Genomic DNA, 25,067 nt, shown 5'->3' with positions numbered 1-25,067 from the left:
GGGAGGGAGGGGGTCCGGCGGGAGAGCCCCGAGCTGAGTAACCCCTCTTCCGGAACTGCCCCAGGCGTGAGTCACTGGTGAGTGCGACAGGGGAAGGGGTAGCTCCAGTCACCCTCGAGGGGAAAGGCGAAGGGTCTGACAGATTGAGGGGGCTCTCTGGGAGCTGGGAGTGGAATTTCGGTGGAAAGTGGGCTTCAAGGGGGCTCTTTCATTGGAGACTAGGGGGCCCGGGGACCGAGGGACGGCTCAGTGGCGGGGAAGGGAGGGCGGCAGGAGAGAGGGCCAGCCTGCGGCGCCGAAATCTCCCGCGCTCACGAACGGGCTCCTCCTCCTCCGCCGGGCCTCCCACGCCCCCCGCCGCGGCCGGGCCGGCCCGCCGACTCCCTCCAGCGGCCCCCGAGAGCCCAGCCCGGCGGCGGTCCGAGTGCGAAGTCCTCGGCCAGCCCCACCCGACCGGAGCCGGGCGGCCAGCCGCGCGCGCCGCACAAGACGGCACCGCAGGGTGCGTGGCCAATCCGCGTGGCCCCCGAGGAGGCGGCTCCGCCCCGCCCTCGGCGCCCAGACCCAATAAGGAGCTGGCGCTGGCGGCCACGGCGGGGTAAGAGGTTGCGAGTCCCCGCCCCGCCCTCCCCCTCTCCCTTTGCCCCGCCCTCTCCCGATAGCCCCGCCTCCCGCCCCAGCGGCCGCTGGTGCCGGTCCGCGCTGGGCCCGCCCCCGCCCCTCCCCGCCGGCCCGCCAGCGCGCCTCACGGCTCCTGTCTCCCCTCCCTCCTTCTCTCTCACGCCTAGCGCAATGGCGGCGGCCGCGGCGGAGCAGCAACAGTTCTATCTGCTCCTGGGAAACCTGCTCAGCCCCGACAATGTGGTCCGGAAACAGGCAGAGGTAATGGTGCTCGTGGCCCCCGCCCCCGGCGCCCCGCTCTCCGGGCCCCCGCCGGCGCGCCGACCCTCCTCCCCCTGCCGCCGGCTCCGGCGGGCCTCGGCCCCTCCGAGGCGGACACAGGCCGGGCCGGCCGGGCGGCAGCCGTGCAGCCCACGTGCGAGCCGGCGGGCCCGCGGCCCCCGGCCGAGCCCCGGGGCCCTTCCGGCGCTGGCAGCGGCGGCGCCCGCCCTCTCCGCCTCGGCGCCAGTTGCCCCGTCCTCGGCGTCCCGCACACGTGCGGCCGCTCCGGACACGCTGCCCGCGCCTGGACACGGGACCCGGGCGGCGTCGAGGGCCGTGTGCCGGAGGACCGGCCCCCAAGTCCCCAACTTGGTCCGTCCCCTCCCCTCGCGTTCCGGGGCTCATCCTTCGCCCCTTTCCCGCTTTCTGGCCGGGTGATCCGTCCCCCCGCCCTGGCAGCCTCCGCCCCGCCCGAGCCGCTGCCTGACCGTCACCCTGCTGCTGCCCCATCACTCATCTCCCATACCGCCTTCCCCTCCTTCGGAAACGTGTCGTGCCTTCTCCCCTGATTTCCACTTATTTCTCTTTTATTTTTAGTTCCCAACGAGTATGCGAAGCCGAGTTTCCCCACCCCCAATTTTAAGAAGTTGCCTTTAGGGTTTCTTTGAAAAGGACTCTCACCTTACTCTGCTCTTTAGAAAAATTTTCTCCAGCCTCTAGAGATTTCTGGTCTCATTTATACATTTCATTATAAATGGAATGTACTGGGACTCGCCTTGTTTAACTGGGCCAAGACCTTAGGCTTAAGTTTTCCGTTTCATTCATTCACCTTGAGTCTTTCGTTAAAACCCTTTCTGACTATTGGCCTCCAGAATGCGGAGCTGTGACTGTAGAAACACGAAACCAAATGCGTGCCATCAGGTGGATTCCGACTCATGAAATAAAGTATAAATTTAGAGACAATTTCAAATAGATCTGTAAGTTCACTTGGCCAAGTAGCAGTAAGACACGACTCTTGTTCAATAGGAGGTACGTTAATGTTACATTATTTGGGCTAAGACCAGGGTTTCAGAAATACTTTTTAAAAAGGCAGGAACTGTTTTCGTTTTTATCTTAAGTGCCTTATTGAACCTACCCACCAGCAGGATTGTATGTTCAGTTCTTTGCCAACCTTATGATTGGAGATTTTAATTCAGATGTTCAGCTAGGTACTTTTACAGAACAAAAAAATATATTTTTTACATATAGGTTCACCAGCCTTATGTGAGATAACTGAGGGATTTGGCTAAGTATGAAAGAGCACTTTAAAGAACTATTGGTAATTTTATCTTAAGAACTGTATTTGTTTATTATACATATAATGCATGTACAATAGTAAGGAATCAGCCACAATATAGCCCTATTAACATTTTGAGGTACATACAGTGGTTCATAATAAATATTTGTAATAGTCATCAAAACTTTGTTACTATGTAAAGAAAGGTGTTTCAATGTTTCCTTAATGTATTCTGCATAGAAAAGTATTGGTTTGGCTAAACTGTGGTTTCCTATGAATTGTACTTAACTGCCCTGGCTTCTTCATAAGAAGGTATTTAGAGGTGGAGGAATGAAACTGGGTTGTAACCCAGTGACTTCCTGTGCCTAGTGTTTCATCAGTTAGTTTCGTCAGTTTGCACTCCTGTCAGTGGATACAACATGCCTATTTGTGCCTGCTAGTGTAAAAGATGATTTTTCACCCAAATAAGTTGTTGTTCCTAATAGGAATGTCCATGTGTTAAAAACAACAGCATTATAATTCGTATACTAGTTTACTTCACCCTCCTCCCTCCACTTGCTTAACTCTCTATTGTTAGCCTAGTGGGGAATCTCTTCTCTTACAATAAGTACCGGTGTCTGGTTTAGCAGGAGCTTCTATTGGTGCCTGTGATAAATCTCTTTTCACTTGTGTCACTTTGGGCCTAATAAGCAACATTTTCTCATAATGATCAATTGGAAGTAAGTCCTGTTATTCTCTAAGCCTTTCTGTTCTTAGGGAAAACACTGGTGTTACATCTTCCCGTAGTATATTGTGACAACATAAGAGTGTAAAATAAGTACTCTGAAAGACTTTTCTTAATTGGTCCCAAGGTGAATAAATGATGGTGGAAGGCTCTCTGGCACAAAGACAGCGTGACTTTCATGGTTTGTCTTCAGTAGTGACAATGATTATTTCTCAAGTTAAAATCATAGTTCATTTATGGAAATACCATTAGAAAAATATTGCACTAAGTGGTTCTGTAAATAAAGTTTCTAAAGAAAAGAAAAAGAAATGAATTCACCAAAAGATACCTCAACACACATACATTCTTGTTTTTGAAATAAGCCTGCCTAGGTAGTCAAAGTAAAATTGAATAGTACAGTCCAGTGTAGCAGATAGGAAAGCATTAGCCAAAAGCAAGCCTTCAGGAGTTGATAGAATGCTCACTGAAATGTTTGAACATAGCTGATGAAGCACTTGAAGCACTCGTCTGTCTATGCAGGGACATTTGGGGGACAACATCTTGACCAACTGACTAAAAGTGATCCATATTTGGACCCATTCCAAAGAAAGATGAACAACAATGCCAAATTATAGAATAATATCACTGATATCACATACCAGCAAAATTAATTGAAGATCATCTGGCGATTGCAGCAGTACATTGACAGGAAACTGCCAGAGGTCCAGGTGGATTCAGAGAAGGATGTAGAACAAAAGGGATATCATTGCTGACATCAGATGGATTGTGGGTGAAAGCAGAGAATACCAGAAAGATGTTTACTTATGTTGTATTGACTATCCCCAAAGCATTTAACTGTATGGATCATAACTTTGGATAGCCTGGAAATGAATGGGTATTCCTGAACATGTCATTGTGCTCATGGGGAATTTGCACATGGATCAGAAGACAGTTCTGCAAACAAGGAAATATTTATGGTTCAGGAAAGGTGTTTGTCAGGGTTGTAGCATCTCACCATACTTAATCAGTATCAATATGTGTGCTGACCAAATACTCAGAGAAGCTCCATTATATGGAGAATGGGGCATCAGAATTGGAAGAAAGCTTATTAACCTGTGATATGCAGATGAGAGACTTTAATTGCTGAAAGGAAGGAGGGGACTTCATGCACTTGCTAATGAAGATCAGGGGTTGCAGCCTTCAGTATGGACTACAACTCAATGTGAAGAAAACAAATAATCTCACAAGTGGACCTATAGGTAACCTGATAAATGGAGAAAAGATAGCAGTCCACAATCAAAGCTCATGGAAGCATCAGATCGGACAACATGTTCATTGTCTGCTGTACAAGATCTCTTTAAAGTGTTGAAAAGCAAGGATGTTGCATTGAGGACTAAGGTACCCATGACCCTGAGCTATGGTATTTTCATTTGCCTTGTATGCATGTGCAGGTTGAGTAAGGAAGGATGAAGAAAAATTGATGCATTTGAACTTTTGTTGGTGAAGAATGTAGAAAGTACCACAGACTGCCAGAAGAACAAACATCGGTCTTGCAAGAAGTATAGCCAGAATTCTCCTTAGGGGCAAGGATGGCGAGACTGTCGTGCATGCATTGGACGGGTTATGAGGCGAGACCCGCCCATGGTCAGTGGAGGGGCAGCAAAAAAGAGGAAGGCCCTCTTCAAGATGGACTGACACAGTGGCTACAATCGTGGCCTCAAACTATTAAGAGACTGAATGAAATGAATGCATATTGCCATTTTTCTCTCCTCTCCTTTTTTTAATTTTGTGTGTGTGTGTGTGTGTGTAGCCATTTTTCTCCCTTGTGGGCAAGAATAAAACCAAAGCGACACACTCTTGCCACTGTCAGGTTCAGCCCTGTAGAAAAGGCCGTTCTAAGACTGCAGTCTTTCTGGAAGCAGGCTGACCTGTCTCTCTCCAGTAGAGCAACTGGTGGGTTCCAGCTTCCACCTTTTGTTTATTAACTTAGTATTTAGCCGCAGGGGTGGGCACCTCCTTGGGCAGAGAACCCGTGAAATGAAATGGGATTAACATTTTAATTGTGTTTACTGTGCCTCCTGGTACAGTGCACCTAGGTACTAAAGCTCCAAAGGTGAAGGCAGCCTTTCTAGACCTCTGTATGCTAAGAAAAGGTTACACTTTCGATTTTAAATCTCTGATCTTTTTGCCAAAACTTTCTCCTTGACTAGTGCTGTGTTGTAATATGGATGTAATACTATCTCTGGATCACCACAGTGGAACATATTAGAGATAATCCTCTCGCAGGAATCAGATGTCATTCCTATGAAATCCTCCCATTGGCTTCTGATGCATTATGGAAAGGAATTTAATAATTGACTTGATGTTTTTCGGTGTCTACTAGAATGAGCGTAGTATAGCTGTGTCAACCAGGTGGGCGCAGCTGGGAAAGGTTACCAAAACCCCCTGCCTTTGAGTCCATTCTGACTTGTGGCCACCCCTGTATGTATCAGGATAAAACTACATCCCATAACCTTTTCAGTGGCGGCTTTAATTTCACAGAAAGTAAGCTTAGTATCACAATGATAAAATGCAGCAGTTTAAACATCAGCTGTTCCACAGGAGAAGGGTATAGCAGTCTGCTTCCCTAGAGATTTACAACCTTGGAAACCTGATCATTTCTCTCATCCTAGAGCAACTCTTGATTAGCGACACATAGCAGTTTCATAGGAGTCCTTGGGTGCACAAATGTGTAAGGTCTTGATCTCAACCACTAGGTTGACAGTTGAAATCTGTCCAGTAGCACTTCAAGAAACAGCCCCCCGCAAGCCCACGGTCATTGAAGACAATACGGAGCAGCTCAGCTTTGCATACAAAGTGCTACCAGGAGTGTGAATTGACCAAAAGGCAACTAACAAAGTCTTTTGGAGTAGGCCTCTGAATAATGCAATGATTTGAACTTGTAGCCTAAAGGGTGGATCCACCAACAGCACTATGGAAGAGAGGCCTGGCAATCTGCTTCCATACAGAATATAACCCCAAGCCCCATGAACCAATTCTACTCAAGCCCAAACTTCTACTGTAACATGTAGGGTTGCAGTAAGCTGAAAACATGACCTGGGCTTCCATGGCACTACAGGGTGCATTCAAACTGCCCACCTTTTAGTTGGTAGCTAAGCACAGAACAATTTGCACAACCCTTGGAAGTATGTTGGTGTGTGAAGTACCATTGAGTTGGTTCCAACCCATAGGGACACCATGTATACACTAACATACTCATTAGCTCACTGCCATCCATGTGATGCTGACTTAACCCTGTAGGACAGGTAGAGCTGCCCTTGTGAGTTTCCCAAGCCATGAATCTGCAAGAGCAGAGAGCCTCATCTTCCTAAGAGCTGCTAGTAGGTTCAAACTACTGAACTTGCAAGTATCCTCATATGTTTGAGCCCATTATTAGCCACATTATTCATCTCATTGAAGGTCTTGTGCTTTATTTTGCTGAACTTACACAAAGCAGAATGCCCTTCTCCAGGGAGTGCTTGGTCCCTCCTGAGAAAACAACCCCAAGGAAAGTGAGGCCACCCTCATTTCTACGGAGCATTCTGGTACATGTTTCTTCCAAGACAAGCTTTTTGGTTCTTCTGGCAATCCATGCTATTTTCAATATTCTTTGCCAACACAATAATTCAAAGGCATCAGCTCTGTGTTTTCCTTATTCACCCTCCAGCTTTGGAATACATCTTTGCTTTGAACACTTGGAGGAAGCTTTTTGCAGCAGACTCTAACTACTGCCTCTTGATCTGTGGACAGGTTTCATGAGCACAGCGAAGTATGTCAGAAATCTCAATCTTGACAAAGTTCTCCAAAAGTTCTTATCACCCACACAGGCAAATGCCTTTGCAGTGTCGTCAAAACATAAGTGAACATCTTCTGGTAGTCTGTGCTTTTAGCCAAGATCCACCTCATGTCAGTAGATAGCCCTTGTTCCACTTCCTCTTCTGAATCCAGCTTGCATTCTGGCAGCTCCCTGTCAAGGGACTGCTGCAACCATTTCATTATCGTCAGTGAAAACTCACCTGCAGCCGTTAGTGATGACATTGTTCGATAATTTCTAAGTTGTGTTGGCTCAACTTTCTTTGAAATGGTCACATTTCCCCCAGTTAGCCAGGTAGCTGTCTTCAAAATTTCTTGGCATGGACGAGTCAGCAGTTCAGTTTGTTGAAATATTTCAATTGGTGTTCTGTCATACCTGGGTCCTTATTTTATACCAAAGCCTTCAGTGCAGCTGGACCGTTTTTTACATATATAGTCCATTCTGGATTAATGCAGAATGGTTCACTAGCAACCAGTTCATTTTGATCCACCGATCCTGTATTCTTTCCATCTTCTTTTGATGTTTCCTGCATCTTTCTTAAAAAACAAGCACTAGGTTCTATTTTTGTTAGTAGAACTGTCCTAATTTTGTATTTGAATGGATTTTTTTCTTTCAAACCAATTAAGACCTAATCCAGATATACCATTCCATAGTTCAGTCCTATCAAGCCGCGCTATGCACTCGTTTAATATTTTGACCACATAGCCCTTGTTTTCAGTGTTAGTTTGATGGCTGTGTTCTTCCCTTTTGGTTTCCTTACTCTAGATCTGTGTGCATGTCATAATACTTCTGACTTAAGCTGTTCTTTGAAATCTCTATCATTTCTTTAATTCACTTGAGCTTAGAGTATCTTTGACTTTTTAAGCTGCCCTCTGTAAAGATCATTTCTTTAATTTATTCTAACTACTCCATAGTCAAAAGCAAATTTTACAGCCTGTTAACCTTTTTTCCTTATCTTTTAATGACCTTTTGCTTTGTTTTTATCTGATAGGACTACCTTGCTGTCATTCTATCTACAAGTACATCAAATCTATTCTTGAATCTCTCTATATTCAAGTGGGAATTCCCGCCCAATGAGACTGTAGAGTGATTCGAAGCTATAAATCTCCAGGGGAGCAGACAGTTTCTTTGTCCTGTGGAGCAGCTGGTGGTTTTGTTTTTTGGGGGAGTGATAACCAAGTAAAGAGATTCTTTTAAAAACTTGATCAGCTCCCTGGACATTTAAATGTTGAAACATTTATAGTATCTACAGTGTACTAAAGACTAAATACAGGGAACTATACGCTTTTTTTTTTTTTTTTGCTTTTCTTTTTTTGGTGAATACATTGTAAAAGTTTTTAAACTTTGGGTAAACTTTTAGAAGTCTAAAGTTACTTTTTTTAAAATTACTAAGATCTTGTATGCTTTTTGTTTGAGATTGTCAGAGATTGTGGATATTCCTCTGCTCCAGATTTTGTTCTTTCACAGATTGAGATATATAAGAAATATAATTTTATCGTTTATTATCTGTGACCTTGGACAAGTCATTTAACTTCTATCAGTATCTCAAGGATAGCATTTAATAAAAGACAAAGGAGATGTGGGTTCAACATGGGCTCTTTTTACTTTACACAGGGAACAGACCAGGCAAACTGAATTTATGCTGCTAAGGAATTAATATATTATCTAGGAGTAGATGAATGGAATATTTACTAAATGCTAAATAATTAAAACTGTACTTAATTGATACCTTTTTCACAGTAAACATACTGCCACTGGTACAACACACTCGAGTCTGCTTCTTTAGTTACCTTTTGTTCAGGGCTTGGAACTAGTCTTTCCCCAGTTTAGTGACTGAGTTTATAAAGTGCCATGTACCTAAACAATTGAAATCCTGCTAGGAAAGTAAGTCGCCCTCTTAGAAAACAATGGCTGCTGCTTGTCTGTTACATAACAAAAACCACTCTTGCCCTGCAGAGGCAGAAACAGCCCTGTCCTCCTTAAAGGTGGCATGTTACTCCACTTGGGATGCTGGCAATAATCCAGTCTCCAACAGCAGGAGCCTGAACGGGTAACTACACCTCTTAGCGGTGTCTCCTGGTTCAGAGCCTTAACTTGTCGTTTTCTTGTTGTTGTTATAATGCCACCCACCTTTTACTGATGTAGGTCTATTCCAACTTTACTGCAGTGGTCAAGACAAAACTCCGGTTCAGCATCCTGCTTTTATTACTCAGTAATTTGCTCTCCTTTCATGTATTCGGAATCATCTTGGTGGCACGCAACAACCGCAGAGAAGGAACGCCATGTCCCAAGTCAGAAAACCTTGTCTAGTCCATGTAGAAAACTTTCTGGACAATGTTCTCCTGATCATACTGATTTATGGAGGGACTTCTAAAAGTTCATGAGAAAAATCCCATTCACTTATCATTCTTGCACAAACTTTTGAGGTGATATCGGATAATCCCTACTTGAAATAATTGCTTTTATCCTCTTTGCTGGCTTCACTTAAGTTCTTCTAAGTTGTATTCCTTTGAATTCTTTAATGTAAGAAGATATTTAAGTGAGCATGGCACTTTCCAGTATGATAGACCCTGTCACTTTTGACAATTTTGGGGGGCCTCTCACACCCTGTGTTTCATGATCTAATGCAGAGTATAGGTTGGGAATACATGCGCACACATCAGATAAATGTAGGAAGGAGCTTGTTGAGAAACCTGTGGAACAATCTTTCCTGACCTGTCTGATGTTGTCACAGACGAAATGGTGAATACCATGCCTGCTAGATTAAATGCCTGGGCCCTTCCCACTTGGCTTGCTCGTGATGTTTTCTGAAAGTATATCTAGCCCTTACTGTGTTTCTTTTTCCTGTAGGAAACCTATGAGAATATCCCAGGTCAGTCAAAGATCACGTTTCTCTTACAAGCCATCAGAGACACAACCGCTGCTGAGGAGGTACTGCTTTATTACTGGTCTAAACGAAGCAAGCTGGTTACTGCTCGGTAGTCTTACTGGCGCCTGCTTACCATTGTTGGGAAGTAGTACTCTGTGTTAAGAACGTGAGAATTCTTTTATTGCAATCTGAAATGACAGGCTCAGGGTTGATAAATGTTAATGGTTTTAGGAATTATATAAAAAGTTATCAAGCCTATGTGATCTCTACGCTATTTTTAAATGTCTTTTCCCCCTTTGAGATAATTCTAAATGAGGGAATTTAATTCATTCAGTGTTTCAATGTGCTGCCAAGTATTTCTGAGAGAAATGCTTGTGCCTGTCTTTTTTAAACGCTCTAGGTAGTCAAGAGTGTGTGCTAAACATATGTTTAAGAACAAAGTTTTTTTCCCTTCCTAGAATTCTTTTATAGTCATGTTTTTTGTACCTAATTCCTGTACCAGATTGGGATTTTAAGGATTAGGTCCAAATTTTGTAAAAAGGTGATTTTACTCATGCTTTCTAGCCTTGTTTTTCTATGGTTTTCTAATTTCTCACTGCCTTTCTATGCATTTAGCAGCTAATATTTTGCTCTTCATAAAATAATGTTCTCATAAATATTGAGTGTACTTATTAAATATCTTGTTTACTTTGGAAGAGGTGTCAGAGACTTTAGGAAACATTGCTTTTGGAGCTCGAGGAGCAAGCCTTCTGTGATAACAGAGTCAACCGTGTAAAGTTAGCATCTGCCGTTCTGAAATGAAGTTCCATCAGACTCCAATGCAGAGAGTTTCGCCTCACTTATTGAGAATAATGATTAAATGTTCAGTTCAAGGCAGAGTTCCAGGCTCAGAAGATTGTCTTTTCAGATGCTTGGGGGTTTATCTTGAAGGATATGGGGTTATTTAGGAACAAATTTTAAGAACATTGAATACTGTATTGGTGAGAAAAGGGTCATGAAAGGTGTGCAGAGGAAATATTTCCATCACAACAATGCACCTGCTTGTTCTTCAAAGGTACCAAGGGCTGTCCTAGAATATCATTGGGAAACCTTACCCCTTCTGCCCTATAGTCTTAATCTTGCACTTTAAGACTTAGTTTTGTTCCCAATAAATACTCAATAAACATTGGAACACGAAGGCATTGAAAAGGTAAAATGTATGTCAAGAAATAGTAGTGCCGCAATTTGACACTTTTTCTTTGGTGTGAAGGTTTTTGCGATTTTGTGGCAATGCTTTTGACTCCTTGTAAGTAAAAGAGGTCAGGTCGGAAGCCTAAGTTTAGGTAGGGAACATGCACGTCCTGGAAGGTTTCCCTTTGCATTGGGAAAATTTTCCCCACAGTAAAATCATTAAAGTAGAGACCACTGTTACTGCTTGGGTAAGGGTTTCTCTTTGAGAGCTAAACTAGTGGTTTTGCACATCCAGAAACCAAGCGTGCTGTGCTTGAAGGGACTATATGCAGTAGACACACTCCGATCTTGAAAAAATAGTGACTGTCTTACCCCTTTTTAATTTGTTAATCGAGGGCCCAGTGCCTCTAGTTTGTTGGAGATTTTTCCGCTTATCAGACACCCGGTGACTAACAGTGCTCTCTCTTTCTAGGCTAGACAAATGGCTGCCGTTCTCTTGAGACGTCTTTTGTCTTCTGCGTTTGATGAAGTCTATCCAGCTCTTCCTCCAGATGTTCAGAATGCCATCAAGAGTGAACTTCTCATAATTATTCAGATGGAAACACAATCTAGCATGAGGAAGAAAATTTGTGATATTGCTGCTGAGCTTGCCAGGAATTTAATAGGTATGTTTGCAAGTGACAGCCAGCCACGGTGTCAGCTGTTCGAAACCACCAGCTGCTCTGGTGCGATAGTTTATTGTGCCAGCCTGGCGAGGCTCACCGAGCCATTTATCCCTCCGCCCTTCAATTAATCCTACTTGTGTTTATCGGCCAGGCTGGCACAATAAACTATCGCATCTGGGGGAAAAAGATGAAGGATTTCTATCCCTGTAAAGAATGTGTTGTTAACACAGGGGTCTAGGATTGATTCATGGCAGTGAAGAGTTGTTTTCCTTTATGCAAGTGTGTCATTTCATCACAAAAGAAACTGAGGAGGCCCTTCCTTTCGCCTGCACCCTCCTCAACTTGGTATCTTTTATCATTTTAGGAAAATAATTATTAATAGTATCATTCTGTTAAAAATGCACTTAAGAGTCAGAGAAATTATAGGTGATTATGTCGGGGGTCATATTCACCTATTGGTCTTCAAAATGTCCAAATAGAGAACTAATTTGGTGGTTTGCCTAAAACCAGGACTTAGAATTGGTTCAGTGTACTTCATCCCTGGCCAGTGTGGAACATGTGTTGCATCCAGATCTCGTGACTGTGACCTGTGTGGAAGACAGGCAGCGGGGGCCAGTGGTGGCCAATGCAGAGTTGTGGAGGTGCAGCCAGCCACCATCCTGGAACACAGCATGGCTGCCTATTTTCTATCCAGTCAAAACCGCCTGTGCATGTTTACTATGTACGCATCAAGCACTGTACCCTTGCTCCCTTCAGCCATGACTGAAGCATAGGAGTCCAAGAATGAGGACAGAACTTTTCAACCGCTTTGAAACTCTAGTAAAAATCCTTTGTGGTCACAGTAAAGAATATTAGTATTGTGATTGTGAGAGTATCTCATCACTGTTGAAAGTCTCATCTGTTAGTACTGAAGTTCTTGTTCCGTTCAGCCAGCTGATCATTTTTCCTAGTACCAATCCTGTGTGATGCGTTAATTTTTTTTAATTTTAAATAAATGAGTTCAAATCCACTGTAATTATTAATTTTGAAGGTACTCTTAATACCTAACGCATTTTGTTTCCGAGGTGAAGTTTTTGTAAGTGGTCTCACTGCCCTCAAAGTCAGTTAATAATGTAAACATTTCCAGAATTCTTCAGTGTTCTCCGTAGGATTTTTTACAGCACCAGTTTCCTTCCAAGATTCATAATCTTGATAATGTATGTGTAACGTTATCTAAACAGTGTGCTTGTCATTTCACATTAGGTGAACAAAATTTGGAAATTTTAAAAAGAAAAGGTATATAACTCATTTTAATTTTACGATTTAAATTCTTTGATGGTAAAACCAAGTGAGTCTCTTAATTGGTCACAGATTTTTTTTTATTACTCCCCATTATTAAAAAGTATCATAAATTCTTCCTTTTAAAACCTTGTCATAATATTAACACAGTTGACATCCTGAAGCACTTAAGAACTGCAGTGTGTGAGCACGCTTTCTGGGTTCTGGAATTTCTGCTCTCGTGTTTTCTGAGTCAAGCTCATAATTACCCTAGTTCCAAGATCCTGCTGCTAAATATGATATCTGCCCAGTTTTTAAATTGTAGTATAACATAGACACGCACAAAACCAAACTCGCTGCCATCAAGTTGATTCCTACTCAAAGTGACCCTGTAGTACAGGGTTGAACTGCCCTTGGAGGTTTGGGGGACTGTACCTCGTTTGAACTACTTGCCTTGTGGTTTGCAGCCAACACTTAACCACTATCCCACCAAGCCTACTTAATGTAATAATAATACATATTAAAGATTCAACTTACCAAAAGCTTGTTAAAGCTAATTGCCTTCTTTCCAAATGCTACTCCTCAGAAATAACCACTGCTAATGTGAGCTAAGTGTCACACTGCTGACTGCATGGTCATGGTTCCCCCACCAACCACTCCAAAAACAGATTTGGTGTCTGGAAAACCTTAACATCGGGTCAACTCAGTGGTAGTGGGGTTTTTTGTTGTTGTTGTTGTTTCTATATAATAACTATTTAGGGCTTTTAAATTTATTTTTTAGTGATCTTATTGGGGGTTCGTACAACTCTTATCACCATCCATCCATCCATTGTGTCAAGCCTTCATTCTCAAAACATTTGCTTTCTACTTGAGCCTTTAGTATCAGCTCCTTATTTTTTCATGTCTTAACACTGACCAATGTCTCCCTTTACCTACTTTTCTGTTCTCCATCCCCTAGGAAGAGGGTTCTATATAGATCCTTGTGATTGGTTCCCCCTTTCTCCCCCTACCTTTCCTTTACCTTCCGGGTATCACTACGCTCATTGGTCCTGAGCAGTTTATCTGTCCTGGATTCCCTGTGTTTCCAGCTCTTATCTGTACCTGTGTACATGCTCTGGTGTAGCCAAATGTGTAAGGGTGAATTGGGATCATGATAGTGGAGGTGGTGGGGGCGGGGAGGAACGCTGGAGAACCAGAGGAAAGGTGTAGGTTTCATCCTTATTACACTGCACCCTGACTGGCTCGTCTCCTCCCCAACACCCTTCTGTAAGGGGATGTCCAGTGGCCTACAGATGAGCTTTGGGTCTCCACTCCACACTCCCCCTCATTTACAACGATAGGATTTTTTTTGTTCTCTGATATATTTAGGGCTTTTTAAATTGAAATCTTATTCAAAGCCAGTAATTCTGTCCCGTGCTATCACTGCATATTGTGAATGGGGCTTATGGAGTGAAAGAAATCATCTTTCTGATGCTTTGAAACTTTTACTTACTGTACACATTTTGCCTGGGTTTACTTTCAGATGAAGATGGTAATAACGAATGGCCTGAGGGCTTGAAGTTTCTTTTTGATTCAGTGAGCTCCCAAAATATGGGGCTGCGGGAAGCTGCCCTTCACATTTTCTGGTATGTGCATTGCTCCATGTTTTGTTTTTTGAAAAAAATGTGGTCTTGAATTGAAGTACATTTCCATTGATTGCTTTAGCCTAATTTAACTTGTTTAGATTAATATCTTTTTTTAAACTTTTGCATTTTTGTTGGAAGTTAGGTTAAGGGTTGGGAAGCTTTGATTTCACGTGTGTGTGTGTGTGTGTGTGTGTGTGTGTGTGTGTGTGTGTGTGTGTGTGTGTAGAAAGATATATGGGATTGAATTTTTGGGTTTTTTTCTGATGGAAGTGTGGGAATTCTAGGTGATTTCTTTTCCTTTATTTTGAGGTGGACTAAAAGTGCCATATGTAACCTTTAGAAAACCACATAAAGATAGAAATGTGTAGTAGAAGAGAATGTTGGTTATCTCTGTCAGGTTTTCTGGGTTATCTATGATTAAGCTATAGTAAAACATATTTTCTTATAAACCCTCCTGCATATACTCGAGTATAAGCCGACCTGAATATCCGCCAGGGCACCTAATTTTACCACAAAAACTGCATTAGAAATGTGCTGAAAAAACTCAGTTTATACTTGAGTATCTCTAGTCTATATTTTAAAACCGTTTTCTTGGTTTAGAATGGAACAATTTACATTTAAATACTTTTTGACCTTTGTATTACCTACCATAGTTGCTTCTACAGCATTTAAAGAATAATTAGTATACTTGTGTATATAGAAGCTTTCTCAGAATCATACACATTTTTCAAATGAGCATCAAAGAGGAATGAGCATGGACATTACACCATTTTCTGTTTCAGTGGTCAAGTATATCTTGTTCCTATCATTAGTCAAGGTTAGTTGGTTACATTGAAACTACGCTACTTAACCAGTTCGATTTTTCAATTTAAAGTAGAACGCAGCTTGGATTGTGTGGGTGGCTGGTGCTTGGAGCAGATTGCCAGTGTGGTTTCTGCAGTTAACCACGGAAACCCAGTGGGGTTGCTCTTTCCACATTCTGCACTCCTGGTTACCTTCTGACTGTGCCATAACAATGACGGCAACTCATGGAGTTGGGCTGGAGAGCAGAGGAGACCGCTTTTCCTCACAGCCTAATCTTCTCCAGGACGTGTGTTCACTCCACTCAAAAGGGGGCCGATGGACTGAGGCTAGGCAGGTGGTTTCCCCGTTAGGCAAGCATTCCAGCAGAAATTCTAGGCCACACATCACCAAGATAAAATGTTTTCTAAAAAGTGCCTTGGATCATTTTCTAGGAACTTTCCTGGAATTTTTGGGAATCAGCAACAACACTATTTAGACGTCATCAAACGGATGTTAGTTCAATGTATGCAAGATCAGGAACATCCATCGGTAAATCATTTCAATTTTATTAAGATAAACACCTAATTGAATGTAATGTGTAACTTCTGAAATAAATGTACGTATGATATCGCTTTACTTTTATACTTTCATCTATAAATAATTTTTCTCAGATAAAAGAAAAATTTCCACTTGAGTGAGGTAACTTGAATTTGTAACCAAGCAAATAAATCGTTCACATTTTTAAAATTCTTTTCATTGTAGATCAGGACATTATCTGCTAGAGCTACAGCTGCGTTTATACTTGCAAATGAACATAATGTTGCTCTGTTCAAACATTTTGCAGACTTACTACCCGGATTTTTACAGGTAAGAAAATACAACGTAGATTTGATGTAGTATATATCTTTACTATTTTCTTCGCGTGTGTAGTTTCATTTTGTTTTTATTGAGTTCTTTAGGAGACTAATTTGCTAACTAACTTCCATCTGCCGACATTACTCTAGGAGTACCCAAACCAAGCTCACTGCCATCCGGGCCCTGTGGGTTTCTGAGAATGTCACAGTCTCCGGGGGGTGCAGCCCCACATGGAACCAGTACGCCGCCAAGGCTGTCTAGGGGTGCAGCAGTGCACAAAACAAATTCATGTCCACGTTGAGCTGCCATGTGTTGCTCCAGAAAGGACTTAATCTTAATTTTTTCAAATATCTATGTTAGACTTTTAGGAATTTTCTATAAAGCCTTTGATTATGTAAGCAATTGCATATGCTTACATCGAGTTTATTAAATATTTAATTACAGAGATTATTTGCCTTAAAGCAACCAAATAACTTAGGAAGATTTAATGCCAACCTAGAATTAGGCAAACCTAGGACAAGAGAATCCAGGTCATAGTGTTGGTAGGTGGTCGAGTAGCAATTGAAACCCAAATCAGACTAGAGTTGTTCTTTAACACAGTTGTTAGTGGTTTTTGTTGTAAAATAAATGGTTTATAGTAAATTCATTCTGTTAGACCCTAAGAATATGTTGCTATTTTTAGGATACCTTTGTATAAGAAGCGAGGGTAATGTTGCATAAGAGAAAAACATGATTCTCAATTTTTTCCAGAACCCAAACCCTCTCTTTAAAAAGTATTTGGTAATTTCCCATGTACTGTGGAAATGGTGGAGAAAGATGTTCTGCCCCCATAAAGAGATACAAACTCAGAAGCCCTGTAAACAATTCTACTCTGCCCTGCAGTGTTTCTGTGAGTCAGAATCCTCTCCATGGCAGTGCCTGTGGGTATTCAAAAACTAAACTGCCAATGAGTCGATTCCAACTCATGACAACCCTCTTTTTTTTTAATCGTTTTATTAGGGGCACATACAATGCTTATCACAATCCATACATACATCAGTTATGTAAAGCATATTTGTACATTCATGGCCCTCATCATTTTCAAAGCATTTGCTCTCCACTTAAGCCCTTGGCATCAGGTCCTCATTTTTCTCTCCCTCATGAGCCCTTGATAATTTATAAATTATTTTGTCATATCCTGCCCTGTCCCACGTCACCCTAAACCCACTTTTCTGTTGTCCGTCCCCCAGGGAGGAGGTTATATATAGAACATTGTAATCAGTTCCCTCTTTCCAACCCACCCTCCCTCTACCCTCCCAGTATTGCCACTCTCACCACTGGTCCTAAAGGGATCATCCACCCTGGATTCCCTGTGTTTCCAGTTCCTATCTGTACCATTGTACATCTTCTGGTCTAGCCAGATTTGTAAGATAGAATTTGGATCATGATAGTGGGGGAGAGGAAGCATTTAGGAACTGGAGGAGAGCTGTATTCTTCATTGGTGCTACATCACACCTTGACTATCTCGTCTCCCCCTGTAAGCTCCTCTGTACTTTCCCACCTTATGCACTATGGTAAGATTTTTTGTTCTGATGATGCCTGATAACTGATCCCTTCGGCACCTCGTTATCGCACAGACTGGTGTGCTTCTTCCATGTGGGTCTTGTTGCTTCAGAGCTAGATGGCTGCTTGTTTACCTGCAAGCCTTTAAGACCCCAGGTGCTATATCTTTTGCTAGCCGGACACCATCAGCTTTCTTCACCACATTTGCTTATTCACCCACTTTGTCTTCAGCGGTTGTGTTGGGAAGGTGAGCATCATAGAATGCCAATTTAATAGAAGAAAGCATTCTTGCATTGAGGGGAGTACTTGAGTAGAGGCCCAATGTCCTTCTGCTGCTATCTTAATACTAAACCTATAAATATATGCACATAGATCTATTTCCCCATCCTCATATATAAATATATTTGCATATGTACATGTCTTTATCTAGACCTCTATAAATATCCTTTGCCTCCCAGCTCTTTCCTCTATTTCCTTTGGCTTTCCTCCTGTCCTACTATCATGCTCATGTTCAACCAGGCCTCCCACACCCTCCTCACCACGGTTCGGATCACTTGTTGTTCCCTTGTCCTGGGTTTGTTAACATCACTACTTTCCCCCCCACCTTCTCCTGTCCCATGTACCCACGAAACTGTCGGTCCCGTTGTTTTCTCCACCAGCCTATCTTACTTAGACAGACCTGCCCAGATAATAACATGCACAAAAACAAGACAGCAAAATCAAGCACCATATACAACAACAAAAAACACAAGGAAGTAAGGCTTGTAGTTAGTTCAAGGATCGTTTGTTGGCCTTTAGGAGTGTTTTCCAGTCCAGTCTGTGGGGGCACCATGCCCTGGCCCCAAAGTCCATCTTCACCATTCCCTGGGGACCTCACTGCTCCATTCCCTGCTGTTCTGTTGCACCCCCTTAGTGTTTTGCCTCGGTGTGGTGGGATCAGATCAGGTACAATTCCACACTATCTCTGATATTGTCCCCTGTAGGGCTATAGGTCAGTGAGGGACATCATGTCTCATAGTGGGGCCAGTCACGTGGTCTTCTGTGGACTGGCTGCTCTAATCGGAACATCATCCTCAAGTCGTGGTGGGCCAAGATGTGCTCCACTCTTTCCTTTTCCTTCATCTGCTCCCTTGTGCTCCCATCAGATATGTCCCTTTCCCGGAGCTGCAGATTCAATGCTGTCCTTTGAAATTATTTTTTTGAGGGGGAGGGTAACCCTCTTCTAAGAAAGGGTAGGACTGCCTCCCTGAGTTTCTGAGACTATATCTCCCATCTTGCTCCCATCTGCATGTACAGTTTTCTTTTTCTTTTGATGTCAGTATGTAATGTTAATACAAAAGAAATAAATGATATGCATTTCCTTAATATTGCCTGACAGGTATGTGGGCTAAGTGGTTTTATGTGATTGATAACAATTCTATGTGGGCTAATAAAAATGTGTCGTTGTCACGTTAAGCCATAGAGACACTAGCTGTTGGCAGTGTGGTTTTCTGGAATGGTCATGTTCTGGACAAGACATAATATACATTGATTCTTCACTATTAGTTACATTGGGGTGGGGGCACCTGGGAGCAGACATGTAACCAGGCAATCATTTTACACATGTCCCGCAGTAGTGGTCATAGGTGGTGCAGGACTATGCAGAATCTGGAATTGCTGTTCATTGTTCACCCTGTAATTGTTAAAATCAAGTAGCACCCATGTTGAAGGGCCCCTGGGTTAGAAACAACTTAGAGGAACTAAAATTGAAGGTTCCTAAGAGATGCTAAAAAGAAATGAGCAGAACTTCTTAGAAACTTCTCACCTTGCTGTCAACTTGAAAGGCTATTTTAGGTGCGGGACAAAACATGATCTGTTCCTGTGGTAAATGGCCATTGGAGCTGGGCACATCTGACCCCCTGCCTGCTTTGTTGTCAAGAGGCAGCCATCAGACAGGATGCCACACTCCACTCCTGTCTACCAACAGTGACTGCTCACCTTTAAGAGGGCTAATAAGTTACCACAGTCAGGGTCAGCACGTGGTAGGCATACAATTGTTGGTCTATGGCAGGTCCACTCCCCATCCAGCAGCCAAGGGTCTAGTGCTCCCTCTCAGCCATCTTGCCCCTGGCGTGCTCTGTCCCACAGTTGCACAGGCCAGGTGAGAAGTCCCCCTAGAGTCCAGCACTGCGTCTCTACTCTATACTCTTTGATACATCTGGTTTTAGAAGCCACTGCTTGCCCAACGGCCCTCAGATTTCTCACTGTGTCCCAGCCGACTCTTTGATGTAGGTGTGGTTGTCTCAGCAGACCATAGCCCCAAAGAAAATGCAGGTTGATGTCCTGAGTCACACCCTGTAGTAGAGTTTAAAGACACCTCCAAGGAAACAAAAGGGCCTGGCTTGGTTCACACCTGCTACTAATGTTAATATCTGACCTGAGCCCCCACCCTAGTCCTGGGAAGAGAGAACCAGCTCCTTGAATGCGGTCATAGCCACAGGCACATCGTCCAGAATGGTAAATGCGTCACAGAGGGAGTTACGGCTAGAAGGTCCATAATAGTTGACTCCACCTTGGGTCCATGCTGTTGCGTGAGTTCCTCAAATCTTGAGTTTCAATTCTGACAGCAGGGACTATTTCTCAGGATTTTTAGATAATATTAATAATATGAGTGAAAGTTTTATCCAGAACAAATGTGTGTCTTGTCTGTAAGCAGTGGTAGATAAATGGATGCACACTGTATACCATAGTGGCCAAATTTAATATTGCTGAGAGAGAAAATTGGTAATGAGCACACGGAATCCGTTTTAGTATTTGGTATTGACCAGTGTATAAGATAGAATGGGTGAAGGAAAAGGTTTCCCTAGAGTTGTGCAAAAGAATTCCCTAAGCTTTGCTCTGGTTTTTATTTCACCACTTACAGTTTAAAATCGCCATCTTTATTTTTGTGTGTTTTTTCTTAACATTAGTTGAAAGAAAAGATGGCTGGAACATTTGCATACTGTAGATTGCTAAATTATTCAGCTTAAAATTCCGTCTAGCTCTTTAAAATGTTTTGACTAATGAGACATCGCAGTGGGCCCTTGAGCACCTTGGGGGCAGCTGTAGCAGACTAGTTGCTTCTGTTTCATCCTGTGCAGGCTGTGAATGACTCGTGCTACCAGAATGATGACTCGGTCCTAAAATCCCTGGTGGAGATCGCCGATACTGTTCCGAAGTATCTGCGTCCTCATTTAGAAGCAACTCTGCAGCTAAGCCTGAAGGTAAAGGAGCGCCTCCTGATAGGTGTTCTGTTTGCTGTTTTTAGTGAAGCATCTTTATCATCCCATGTATATGTCTGCATGCTTCTCTTGGTAGTTATGTGGAGACACTAACCTCAACAATATGCAACGGCAACTTGCCCTTGAAGTGATTGTGACCCTCTCTGAGACTGCAGCTGCCATGTTAAGGAAACATACCAACATCATTGCACAGACTAGTGAGTACGCGTTCTTGACGGTAATTTGCATGTTCAAGCAGTGGACCCCTGACCCTTTCGTTAGCAGAGTACTTAGCCAAGGTGCCACCAAGGTTCCATTTAACCAGTTTCGACGCACAGGGACGCTGCGTAGGGTTCCTGAGACTTAAGGAGCAAACAGCCTCATCTCTCTCCCAAGGACTCAGAAGTAAGGCTAGGGGAGCGTTGTTGGCTCCTCGAAGTGCAAAGACCAAGTGAAGCGCTCAGGACTTGCATTTGCTGGTGTGACACAACTCGGAGCGAGAAGAAACAGCTACGAAGATGAATCATTGTTCTGGTTCCACATGAGCACAATTAAGTATTGTGGGATTCTCAGCTTGTGTGATGTTGTTAAGAATTTGTTGTGAAAATGGGGGAAAAATTGTAGTTGTCATGAAAACAGCAATTAAGAAACCCAACAACATATACTGCGGTGGGTGACGTCCAAGGTTGCAAAAGTATTAGAAAGCAAGAGGTGCTCCTTTGAGGAGTAAGACGGCCCTGTCCCAAACGACTGCTGTATTTTCTTCCCCTTTACATGCCAAAAACGGACCGTCGTACGCAGACAGCTATCACTGCCCTGTGCCCTCTGCCTCTCTTCCCATACCCTCAGGGAACCATTTCTCATGATACTGTTCCTAAAGGATTATCTATCATGACTTTCATATACCTGAAGACTTAAATATGTAAATTAACATATGCAAATTAACCTGCTTAATGAGGTAAAGCTAATAAAAACCATATGGATCTACTGGGTTATGTAAGATATGGGGTGGGGGGAACTGTTATAGGAAATACAATAATATGGGTTCCTAAGTGATAAGGTGGGGGAGGTATTTCAAGAAACCAGAACATGTTTTGAAACTGCTTGTTGTGGCAGTTGTACTCTACTGCTTGATGTGATTGAACTGTGGAAGGTTGGGATCTCTGTTAGAGCTCCCAGTAAAGTGATACATTAAAAATCCAGTGATTCGGGGAGAACAAAGAATTGATGCTTTTGGACAATGGTATTTGTAAAGAATATTGAGTGTGCTATGGAATGTCAAAAGAACAAACATCTATCTGTAAGAAGAGCCAAAATCCTCCTTGGAAGCAGATGTCAGCAGTTGTCTAACTGACTTTGGATGTGGCATCAGAAGGGGCCAGTTCCGGGAGAAGTACATCATGCTTGGTAAAATAGTGACAAAGGAAGCCCCTTAGTGAGATGAATTGACAGCCAAATTGTGAGTCTGGCACAGGACTGGGCAGTGTTTTATTCTTTGGTGTATGTGGTCACTCTGGGTTAGAACCAACTGGACAGCACCAAACAGTACGTGTGTGGTTTTTTGTTTTGGGGTGTTCTTGTCTAAATCATCTTTTTTGTTTGTAAATGGTGATGTTAACAAAATAATGAAGTAACCATTTAATTTAGTTCCTCAGATGTTAGCCATGATGGTTGATCTGGAAGAGGATGAGGACTGGGCAAACGCTGATGAACTAGAAGATGACGACTTTGACAGGTATTTCTCTTCTGTTGGGTGCAAAGGAGAGTTTGGGTGTGTTTTTCCCCGTCCCTGTCCACTAGTGCATTCTTCATACCTAAGTTAAACTAAGTTTAACCTTCTATTCATGCATTTCTGTATAGATTTTTTTATTGTATTTTATTTCTTAAGCATAGCATGTATTAGTAAAATTTGCATACATTTAATAAAAATTATAGCATACATTTATGGTAAGTAGGTAATACATAAAACTATGTTTTATCATTAGGAAAGATACCCAGGGCAACAGAGAATGTTTTATCTCTAGAAAAAAACTGGCATAAATGTAGCAAATAGAAGTTACCGTTTGTGTCTAGGCTTAACCCCAAATTTCTTTAAGATTTTTAGTCTAAAAGTCTTAAGATAAATATGAAGAACCATTATTAAGATAAAAACCTTTCTGTATATTCCTCACTTAGAATAGTTATTTCAGCAAAATTCCCAGCACAATACCATAGTTTACCAGCATAATAATATACTTTAACTTTAGGATAGGAGGATACAGTGGTGGCAAAGTCATATTTGTTTAGACTTAAGACCTTAGAAAGTACTGGTTCCTATGGGAAATTAAACTAAACCCTCTTGTTTGCTGTGTAGTAAGGGTGATCTACATATGCATGCATGTGGAGGGTAAGGTCCCCGCTGTTATTTTCATTGTCAGTGTTGCTGTAAGCACACTATGCATATAGAGTACGGAAGTAGAGCGTGAGGATTGATTTGGCTGTGGTTACATAACATCTTAATACAGCTCACTCTTCTCAGTATGCTATGCTACCATCCTACTTAAAATGAAGATATTCCAGTGAATATTTCCTGTTCTGTAACAGATAGGAGGTTACAAAGATGCCTCATTCATTGTTAACAGTCGCCCACTTCTGCCATCAAGTCAATTTTGACTCATAAGGGACCCTTTCGGGCAGAGTGAGCCTGCTCCTTAGGATTTGACTGTAGCCCCCACGCCCTTGGTCTAAGTTGGGTGAATCCAGGGATCCAGAACCTGAGGATAGGGAAGCATATAAGGGCCTTGGAAAGGGTTGGGAGATTAACTAGAGTTAATAATACCTCACAACTTCAAAACCACATTTTTTGAAAGACTACCTGATCTATACATTTTCCCCCAAATTTAGTTTGATACCATGTTTAATAATGTTTGTGTGTTGTTGAAAGTTAAAATAGGTTAGTGCCACATTTTGTTTGTCTAGCAATGCAGTTGCTGGTGAGAGTGCTTTAGACCGGATGGCTTGTGGGCTCGGTGGAAAACTTGTTCTCCCAATGATCAAGGAACACATTATGCAGATGCTCCAGAATCGTAAGTTACGTTTACCCTGCAAATGCTAGAAGAATGGAATAAGGCTTTCTGAATCCTCCCTAGTACTAATAATCAATTTTCCATACCTAGGTTTGACTTCAGTGTATAGAAAAGATCCAGGAAACTTTAGATTGACTTTCTAATCTAAAATATTTACATTTTTATTTTATTAAGATACCTCCCTCTGACTCCTTATGTAATATTAACATACTTGATTCTCTTTTTTTGTTTTAATTTTTTTAATATATAGAATCTAATACAGTATCCCGGTTTTCAGAATAGAAGTCATTCTGTATTTTAAGCAATATTTGTCTAGTAAATTGCTACCCTTTATGCCTGTAACTTTGTCAGTATCAAAAGTTGCTGATAGATACATATTTTATTTGTGTTCTGTTTGCAAGGTTACTATTTTCAAGTCCAAATGCAGTAGTCTATAAACTGATGCCCTTCAAAGATTTATACTTTGTTATAAGAGCTGTAAGAGCCCCCAATAAAATGATTTTTAAAAATGAGTAGCTGAAAATTTCTGTGTTCAATATTAAAATGTTTTGAATATTGTTGGCAATTCATTGAGACTTTCCTCTGGTATCATATATGCATTTATACGGTATAAATGTACCACGCAAATAAACCACATCTATGGAAAGCTTTTACTCCGTTGTGTATTTCCTACCACACACATGGTGTGTTTTTAAGGGCCTCGTAGCTTTTCATGACTCCCACTAAATGTTAATGTATTATCATTATTCTAGATAGTACTGATGTAAACTTCACAGAAATCCAAGCTTATAGGTGTGAATACTTACAGCGCGAGTCAATATCTGGAAACAAACCTGAAGCAGGTCCAGCCATTGAGCTAGGATCATGAAGTTATTTAATGGATAGCGGACAGCCAACTTTGGAGCAACGTGATTATTCATAACCGTGATTCGTAGGATTTATCCTAGTTCCTTCTTAATCCTTTAAGATCCTTATTTTTGATGAAAAGGCGTGGGGTTTTTTGTTTTTTTTTAACGGTTTCTTCTTACCCCTAAGTGTTTTAAAGGTCTTTTCCCAAAGATAATAGACTCTTAAGTCTCGCCTCATCTGCAAGAGCTACAAGGCAGTTCTGGTGTACTGTTGACTGCAAAGCTGGCGGTTCAGGTCCACCAGCCGGTCCAAAGAGAAAGATAAGGCTGATTGCCCCGTAGACTTTCTGTTTCAGAAACACTAGGTATTGCCCCTAAGTCGAGACTTGACAGCTGTACAAGACCCACCAGCTGTCAGCCTCTGTCCATTGGCTC

At 42.3% G+C, this 25,067-nt stretch overlaps 1 protein-coding gene across 1 annotated transcript in view; it reads left to right on the top strand.

Annotated features, from left to right (window-relative positions):
• The first annotated feature begins 727 nt into the window (after positions 1–727).
• Positions 728–25,067, top strand: part of IPO5 (importin 5) — a 40,055-nt gene continuing 15,715 nt past the window's right edge. Inside the window, exons 1-10 of the mRNA XM_075563478.1 lie at positions 728–882; positions 9,565–9,645; positions 11,226–11,418; positions 14,198–14,300; positions 15,536–15,632; positions 15,846–15,950; positions 20,600–20,722; positions 20,817–20,937; positions 22,367–22,454; positions 23,678–23,784. Coding sequence (XP_075419593.1) covers positions 793–882; positions 9,565–9,645; positions 11,226–11,418; positions 14,198–14,300; positions 15,536–15,632; positions 15,846–15,950; positions 20,600–20,722; positions 20,817–20,937; positions 22,367–22,454; positions 23,678–23,784 — 1,108 coding nt within the window. The 5' untranslated portion in view covers positions 728–792. The remainder of the gene's footprint in view (positions 883–9,564; positions 9,646–11,225; positions 11,419–14,197; positions 14,301–15,535; positions 15,633–15,845; positions 15,951–20,599; positions 20,723–20,816; positions 20,938–22,366; positions 22,455–23,677; positions 23,785–25,067) is intronic.

This window comes from Tenrec ecaudatus, chromosome 11 (assembly GCF_050624435.1).
Source record: "Tenrec ecaudatus isolate mTenEca1 chromosome 11, mTenEca1.hap1, whole genome shotgun sequence".
Classification (NCBI taxonomy): Eukaryota; Metazoa; Chordata; class Mammalia; order Afrosoricida; family Tenrecidae; genus Tenrec; species Tenrec ecaudatus.
This window is presented reverse-complemented; position numbering and strand designations above follow the sequence as displayed.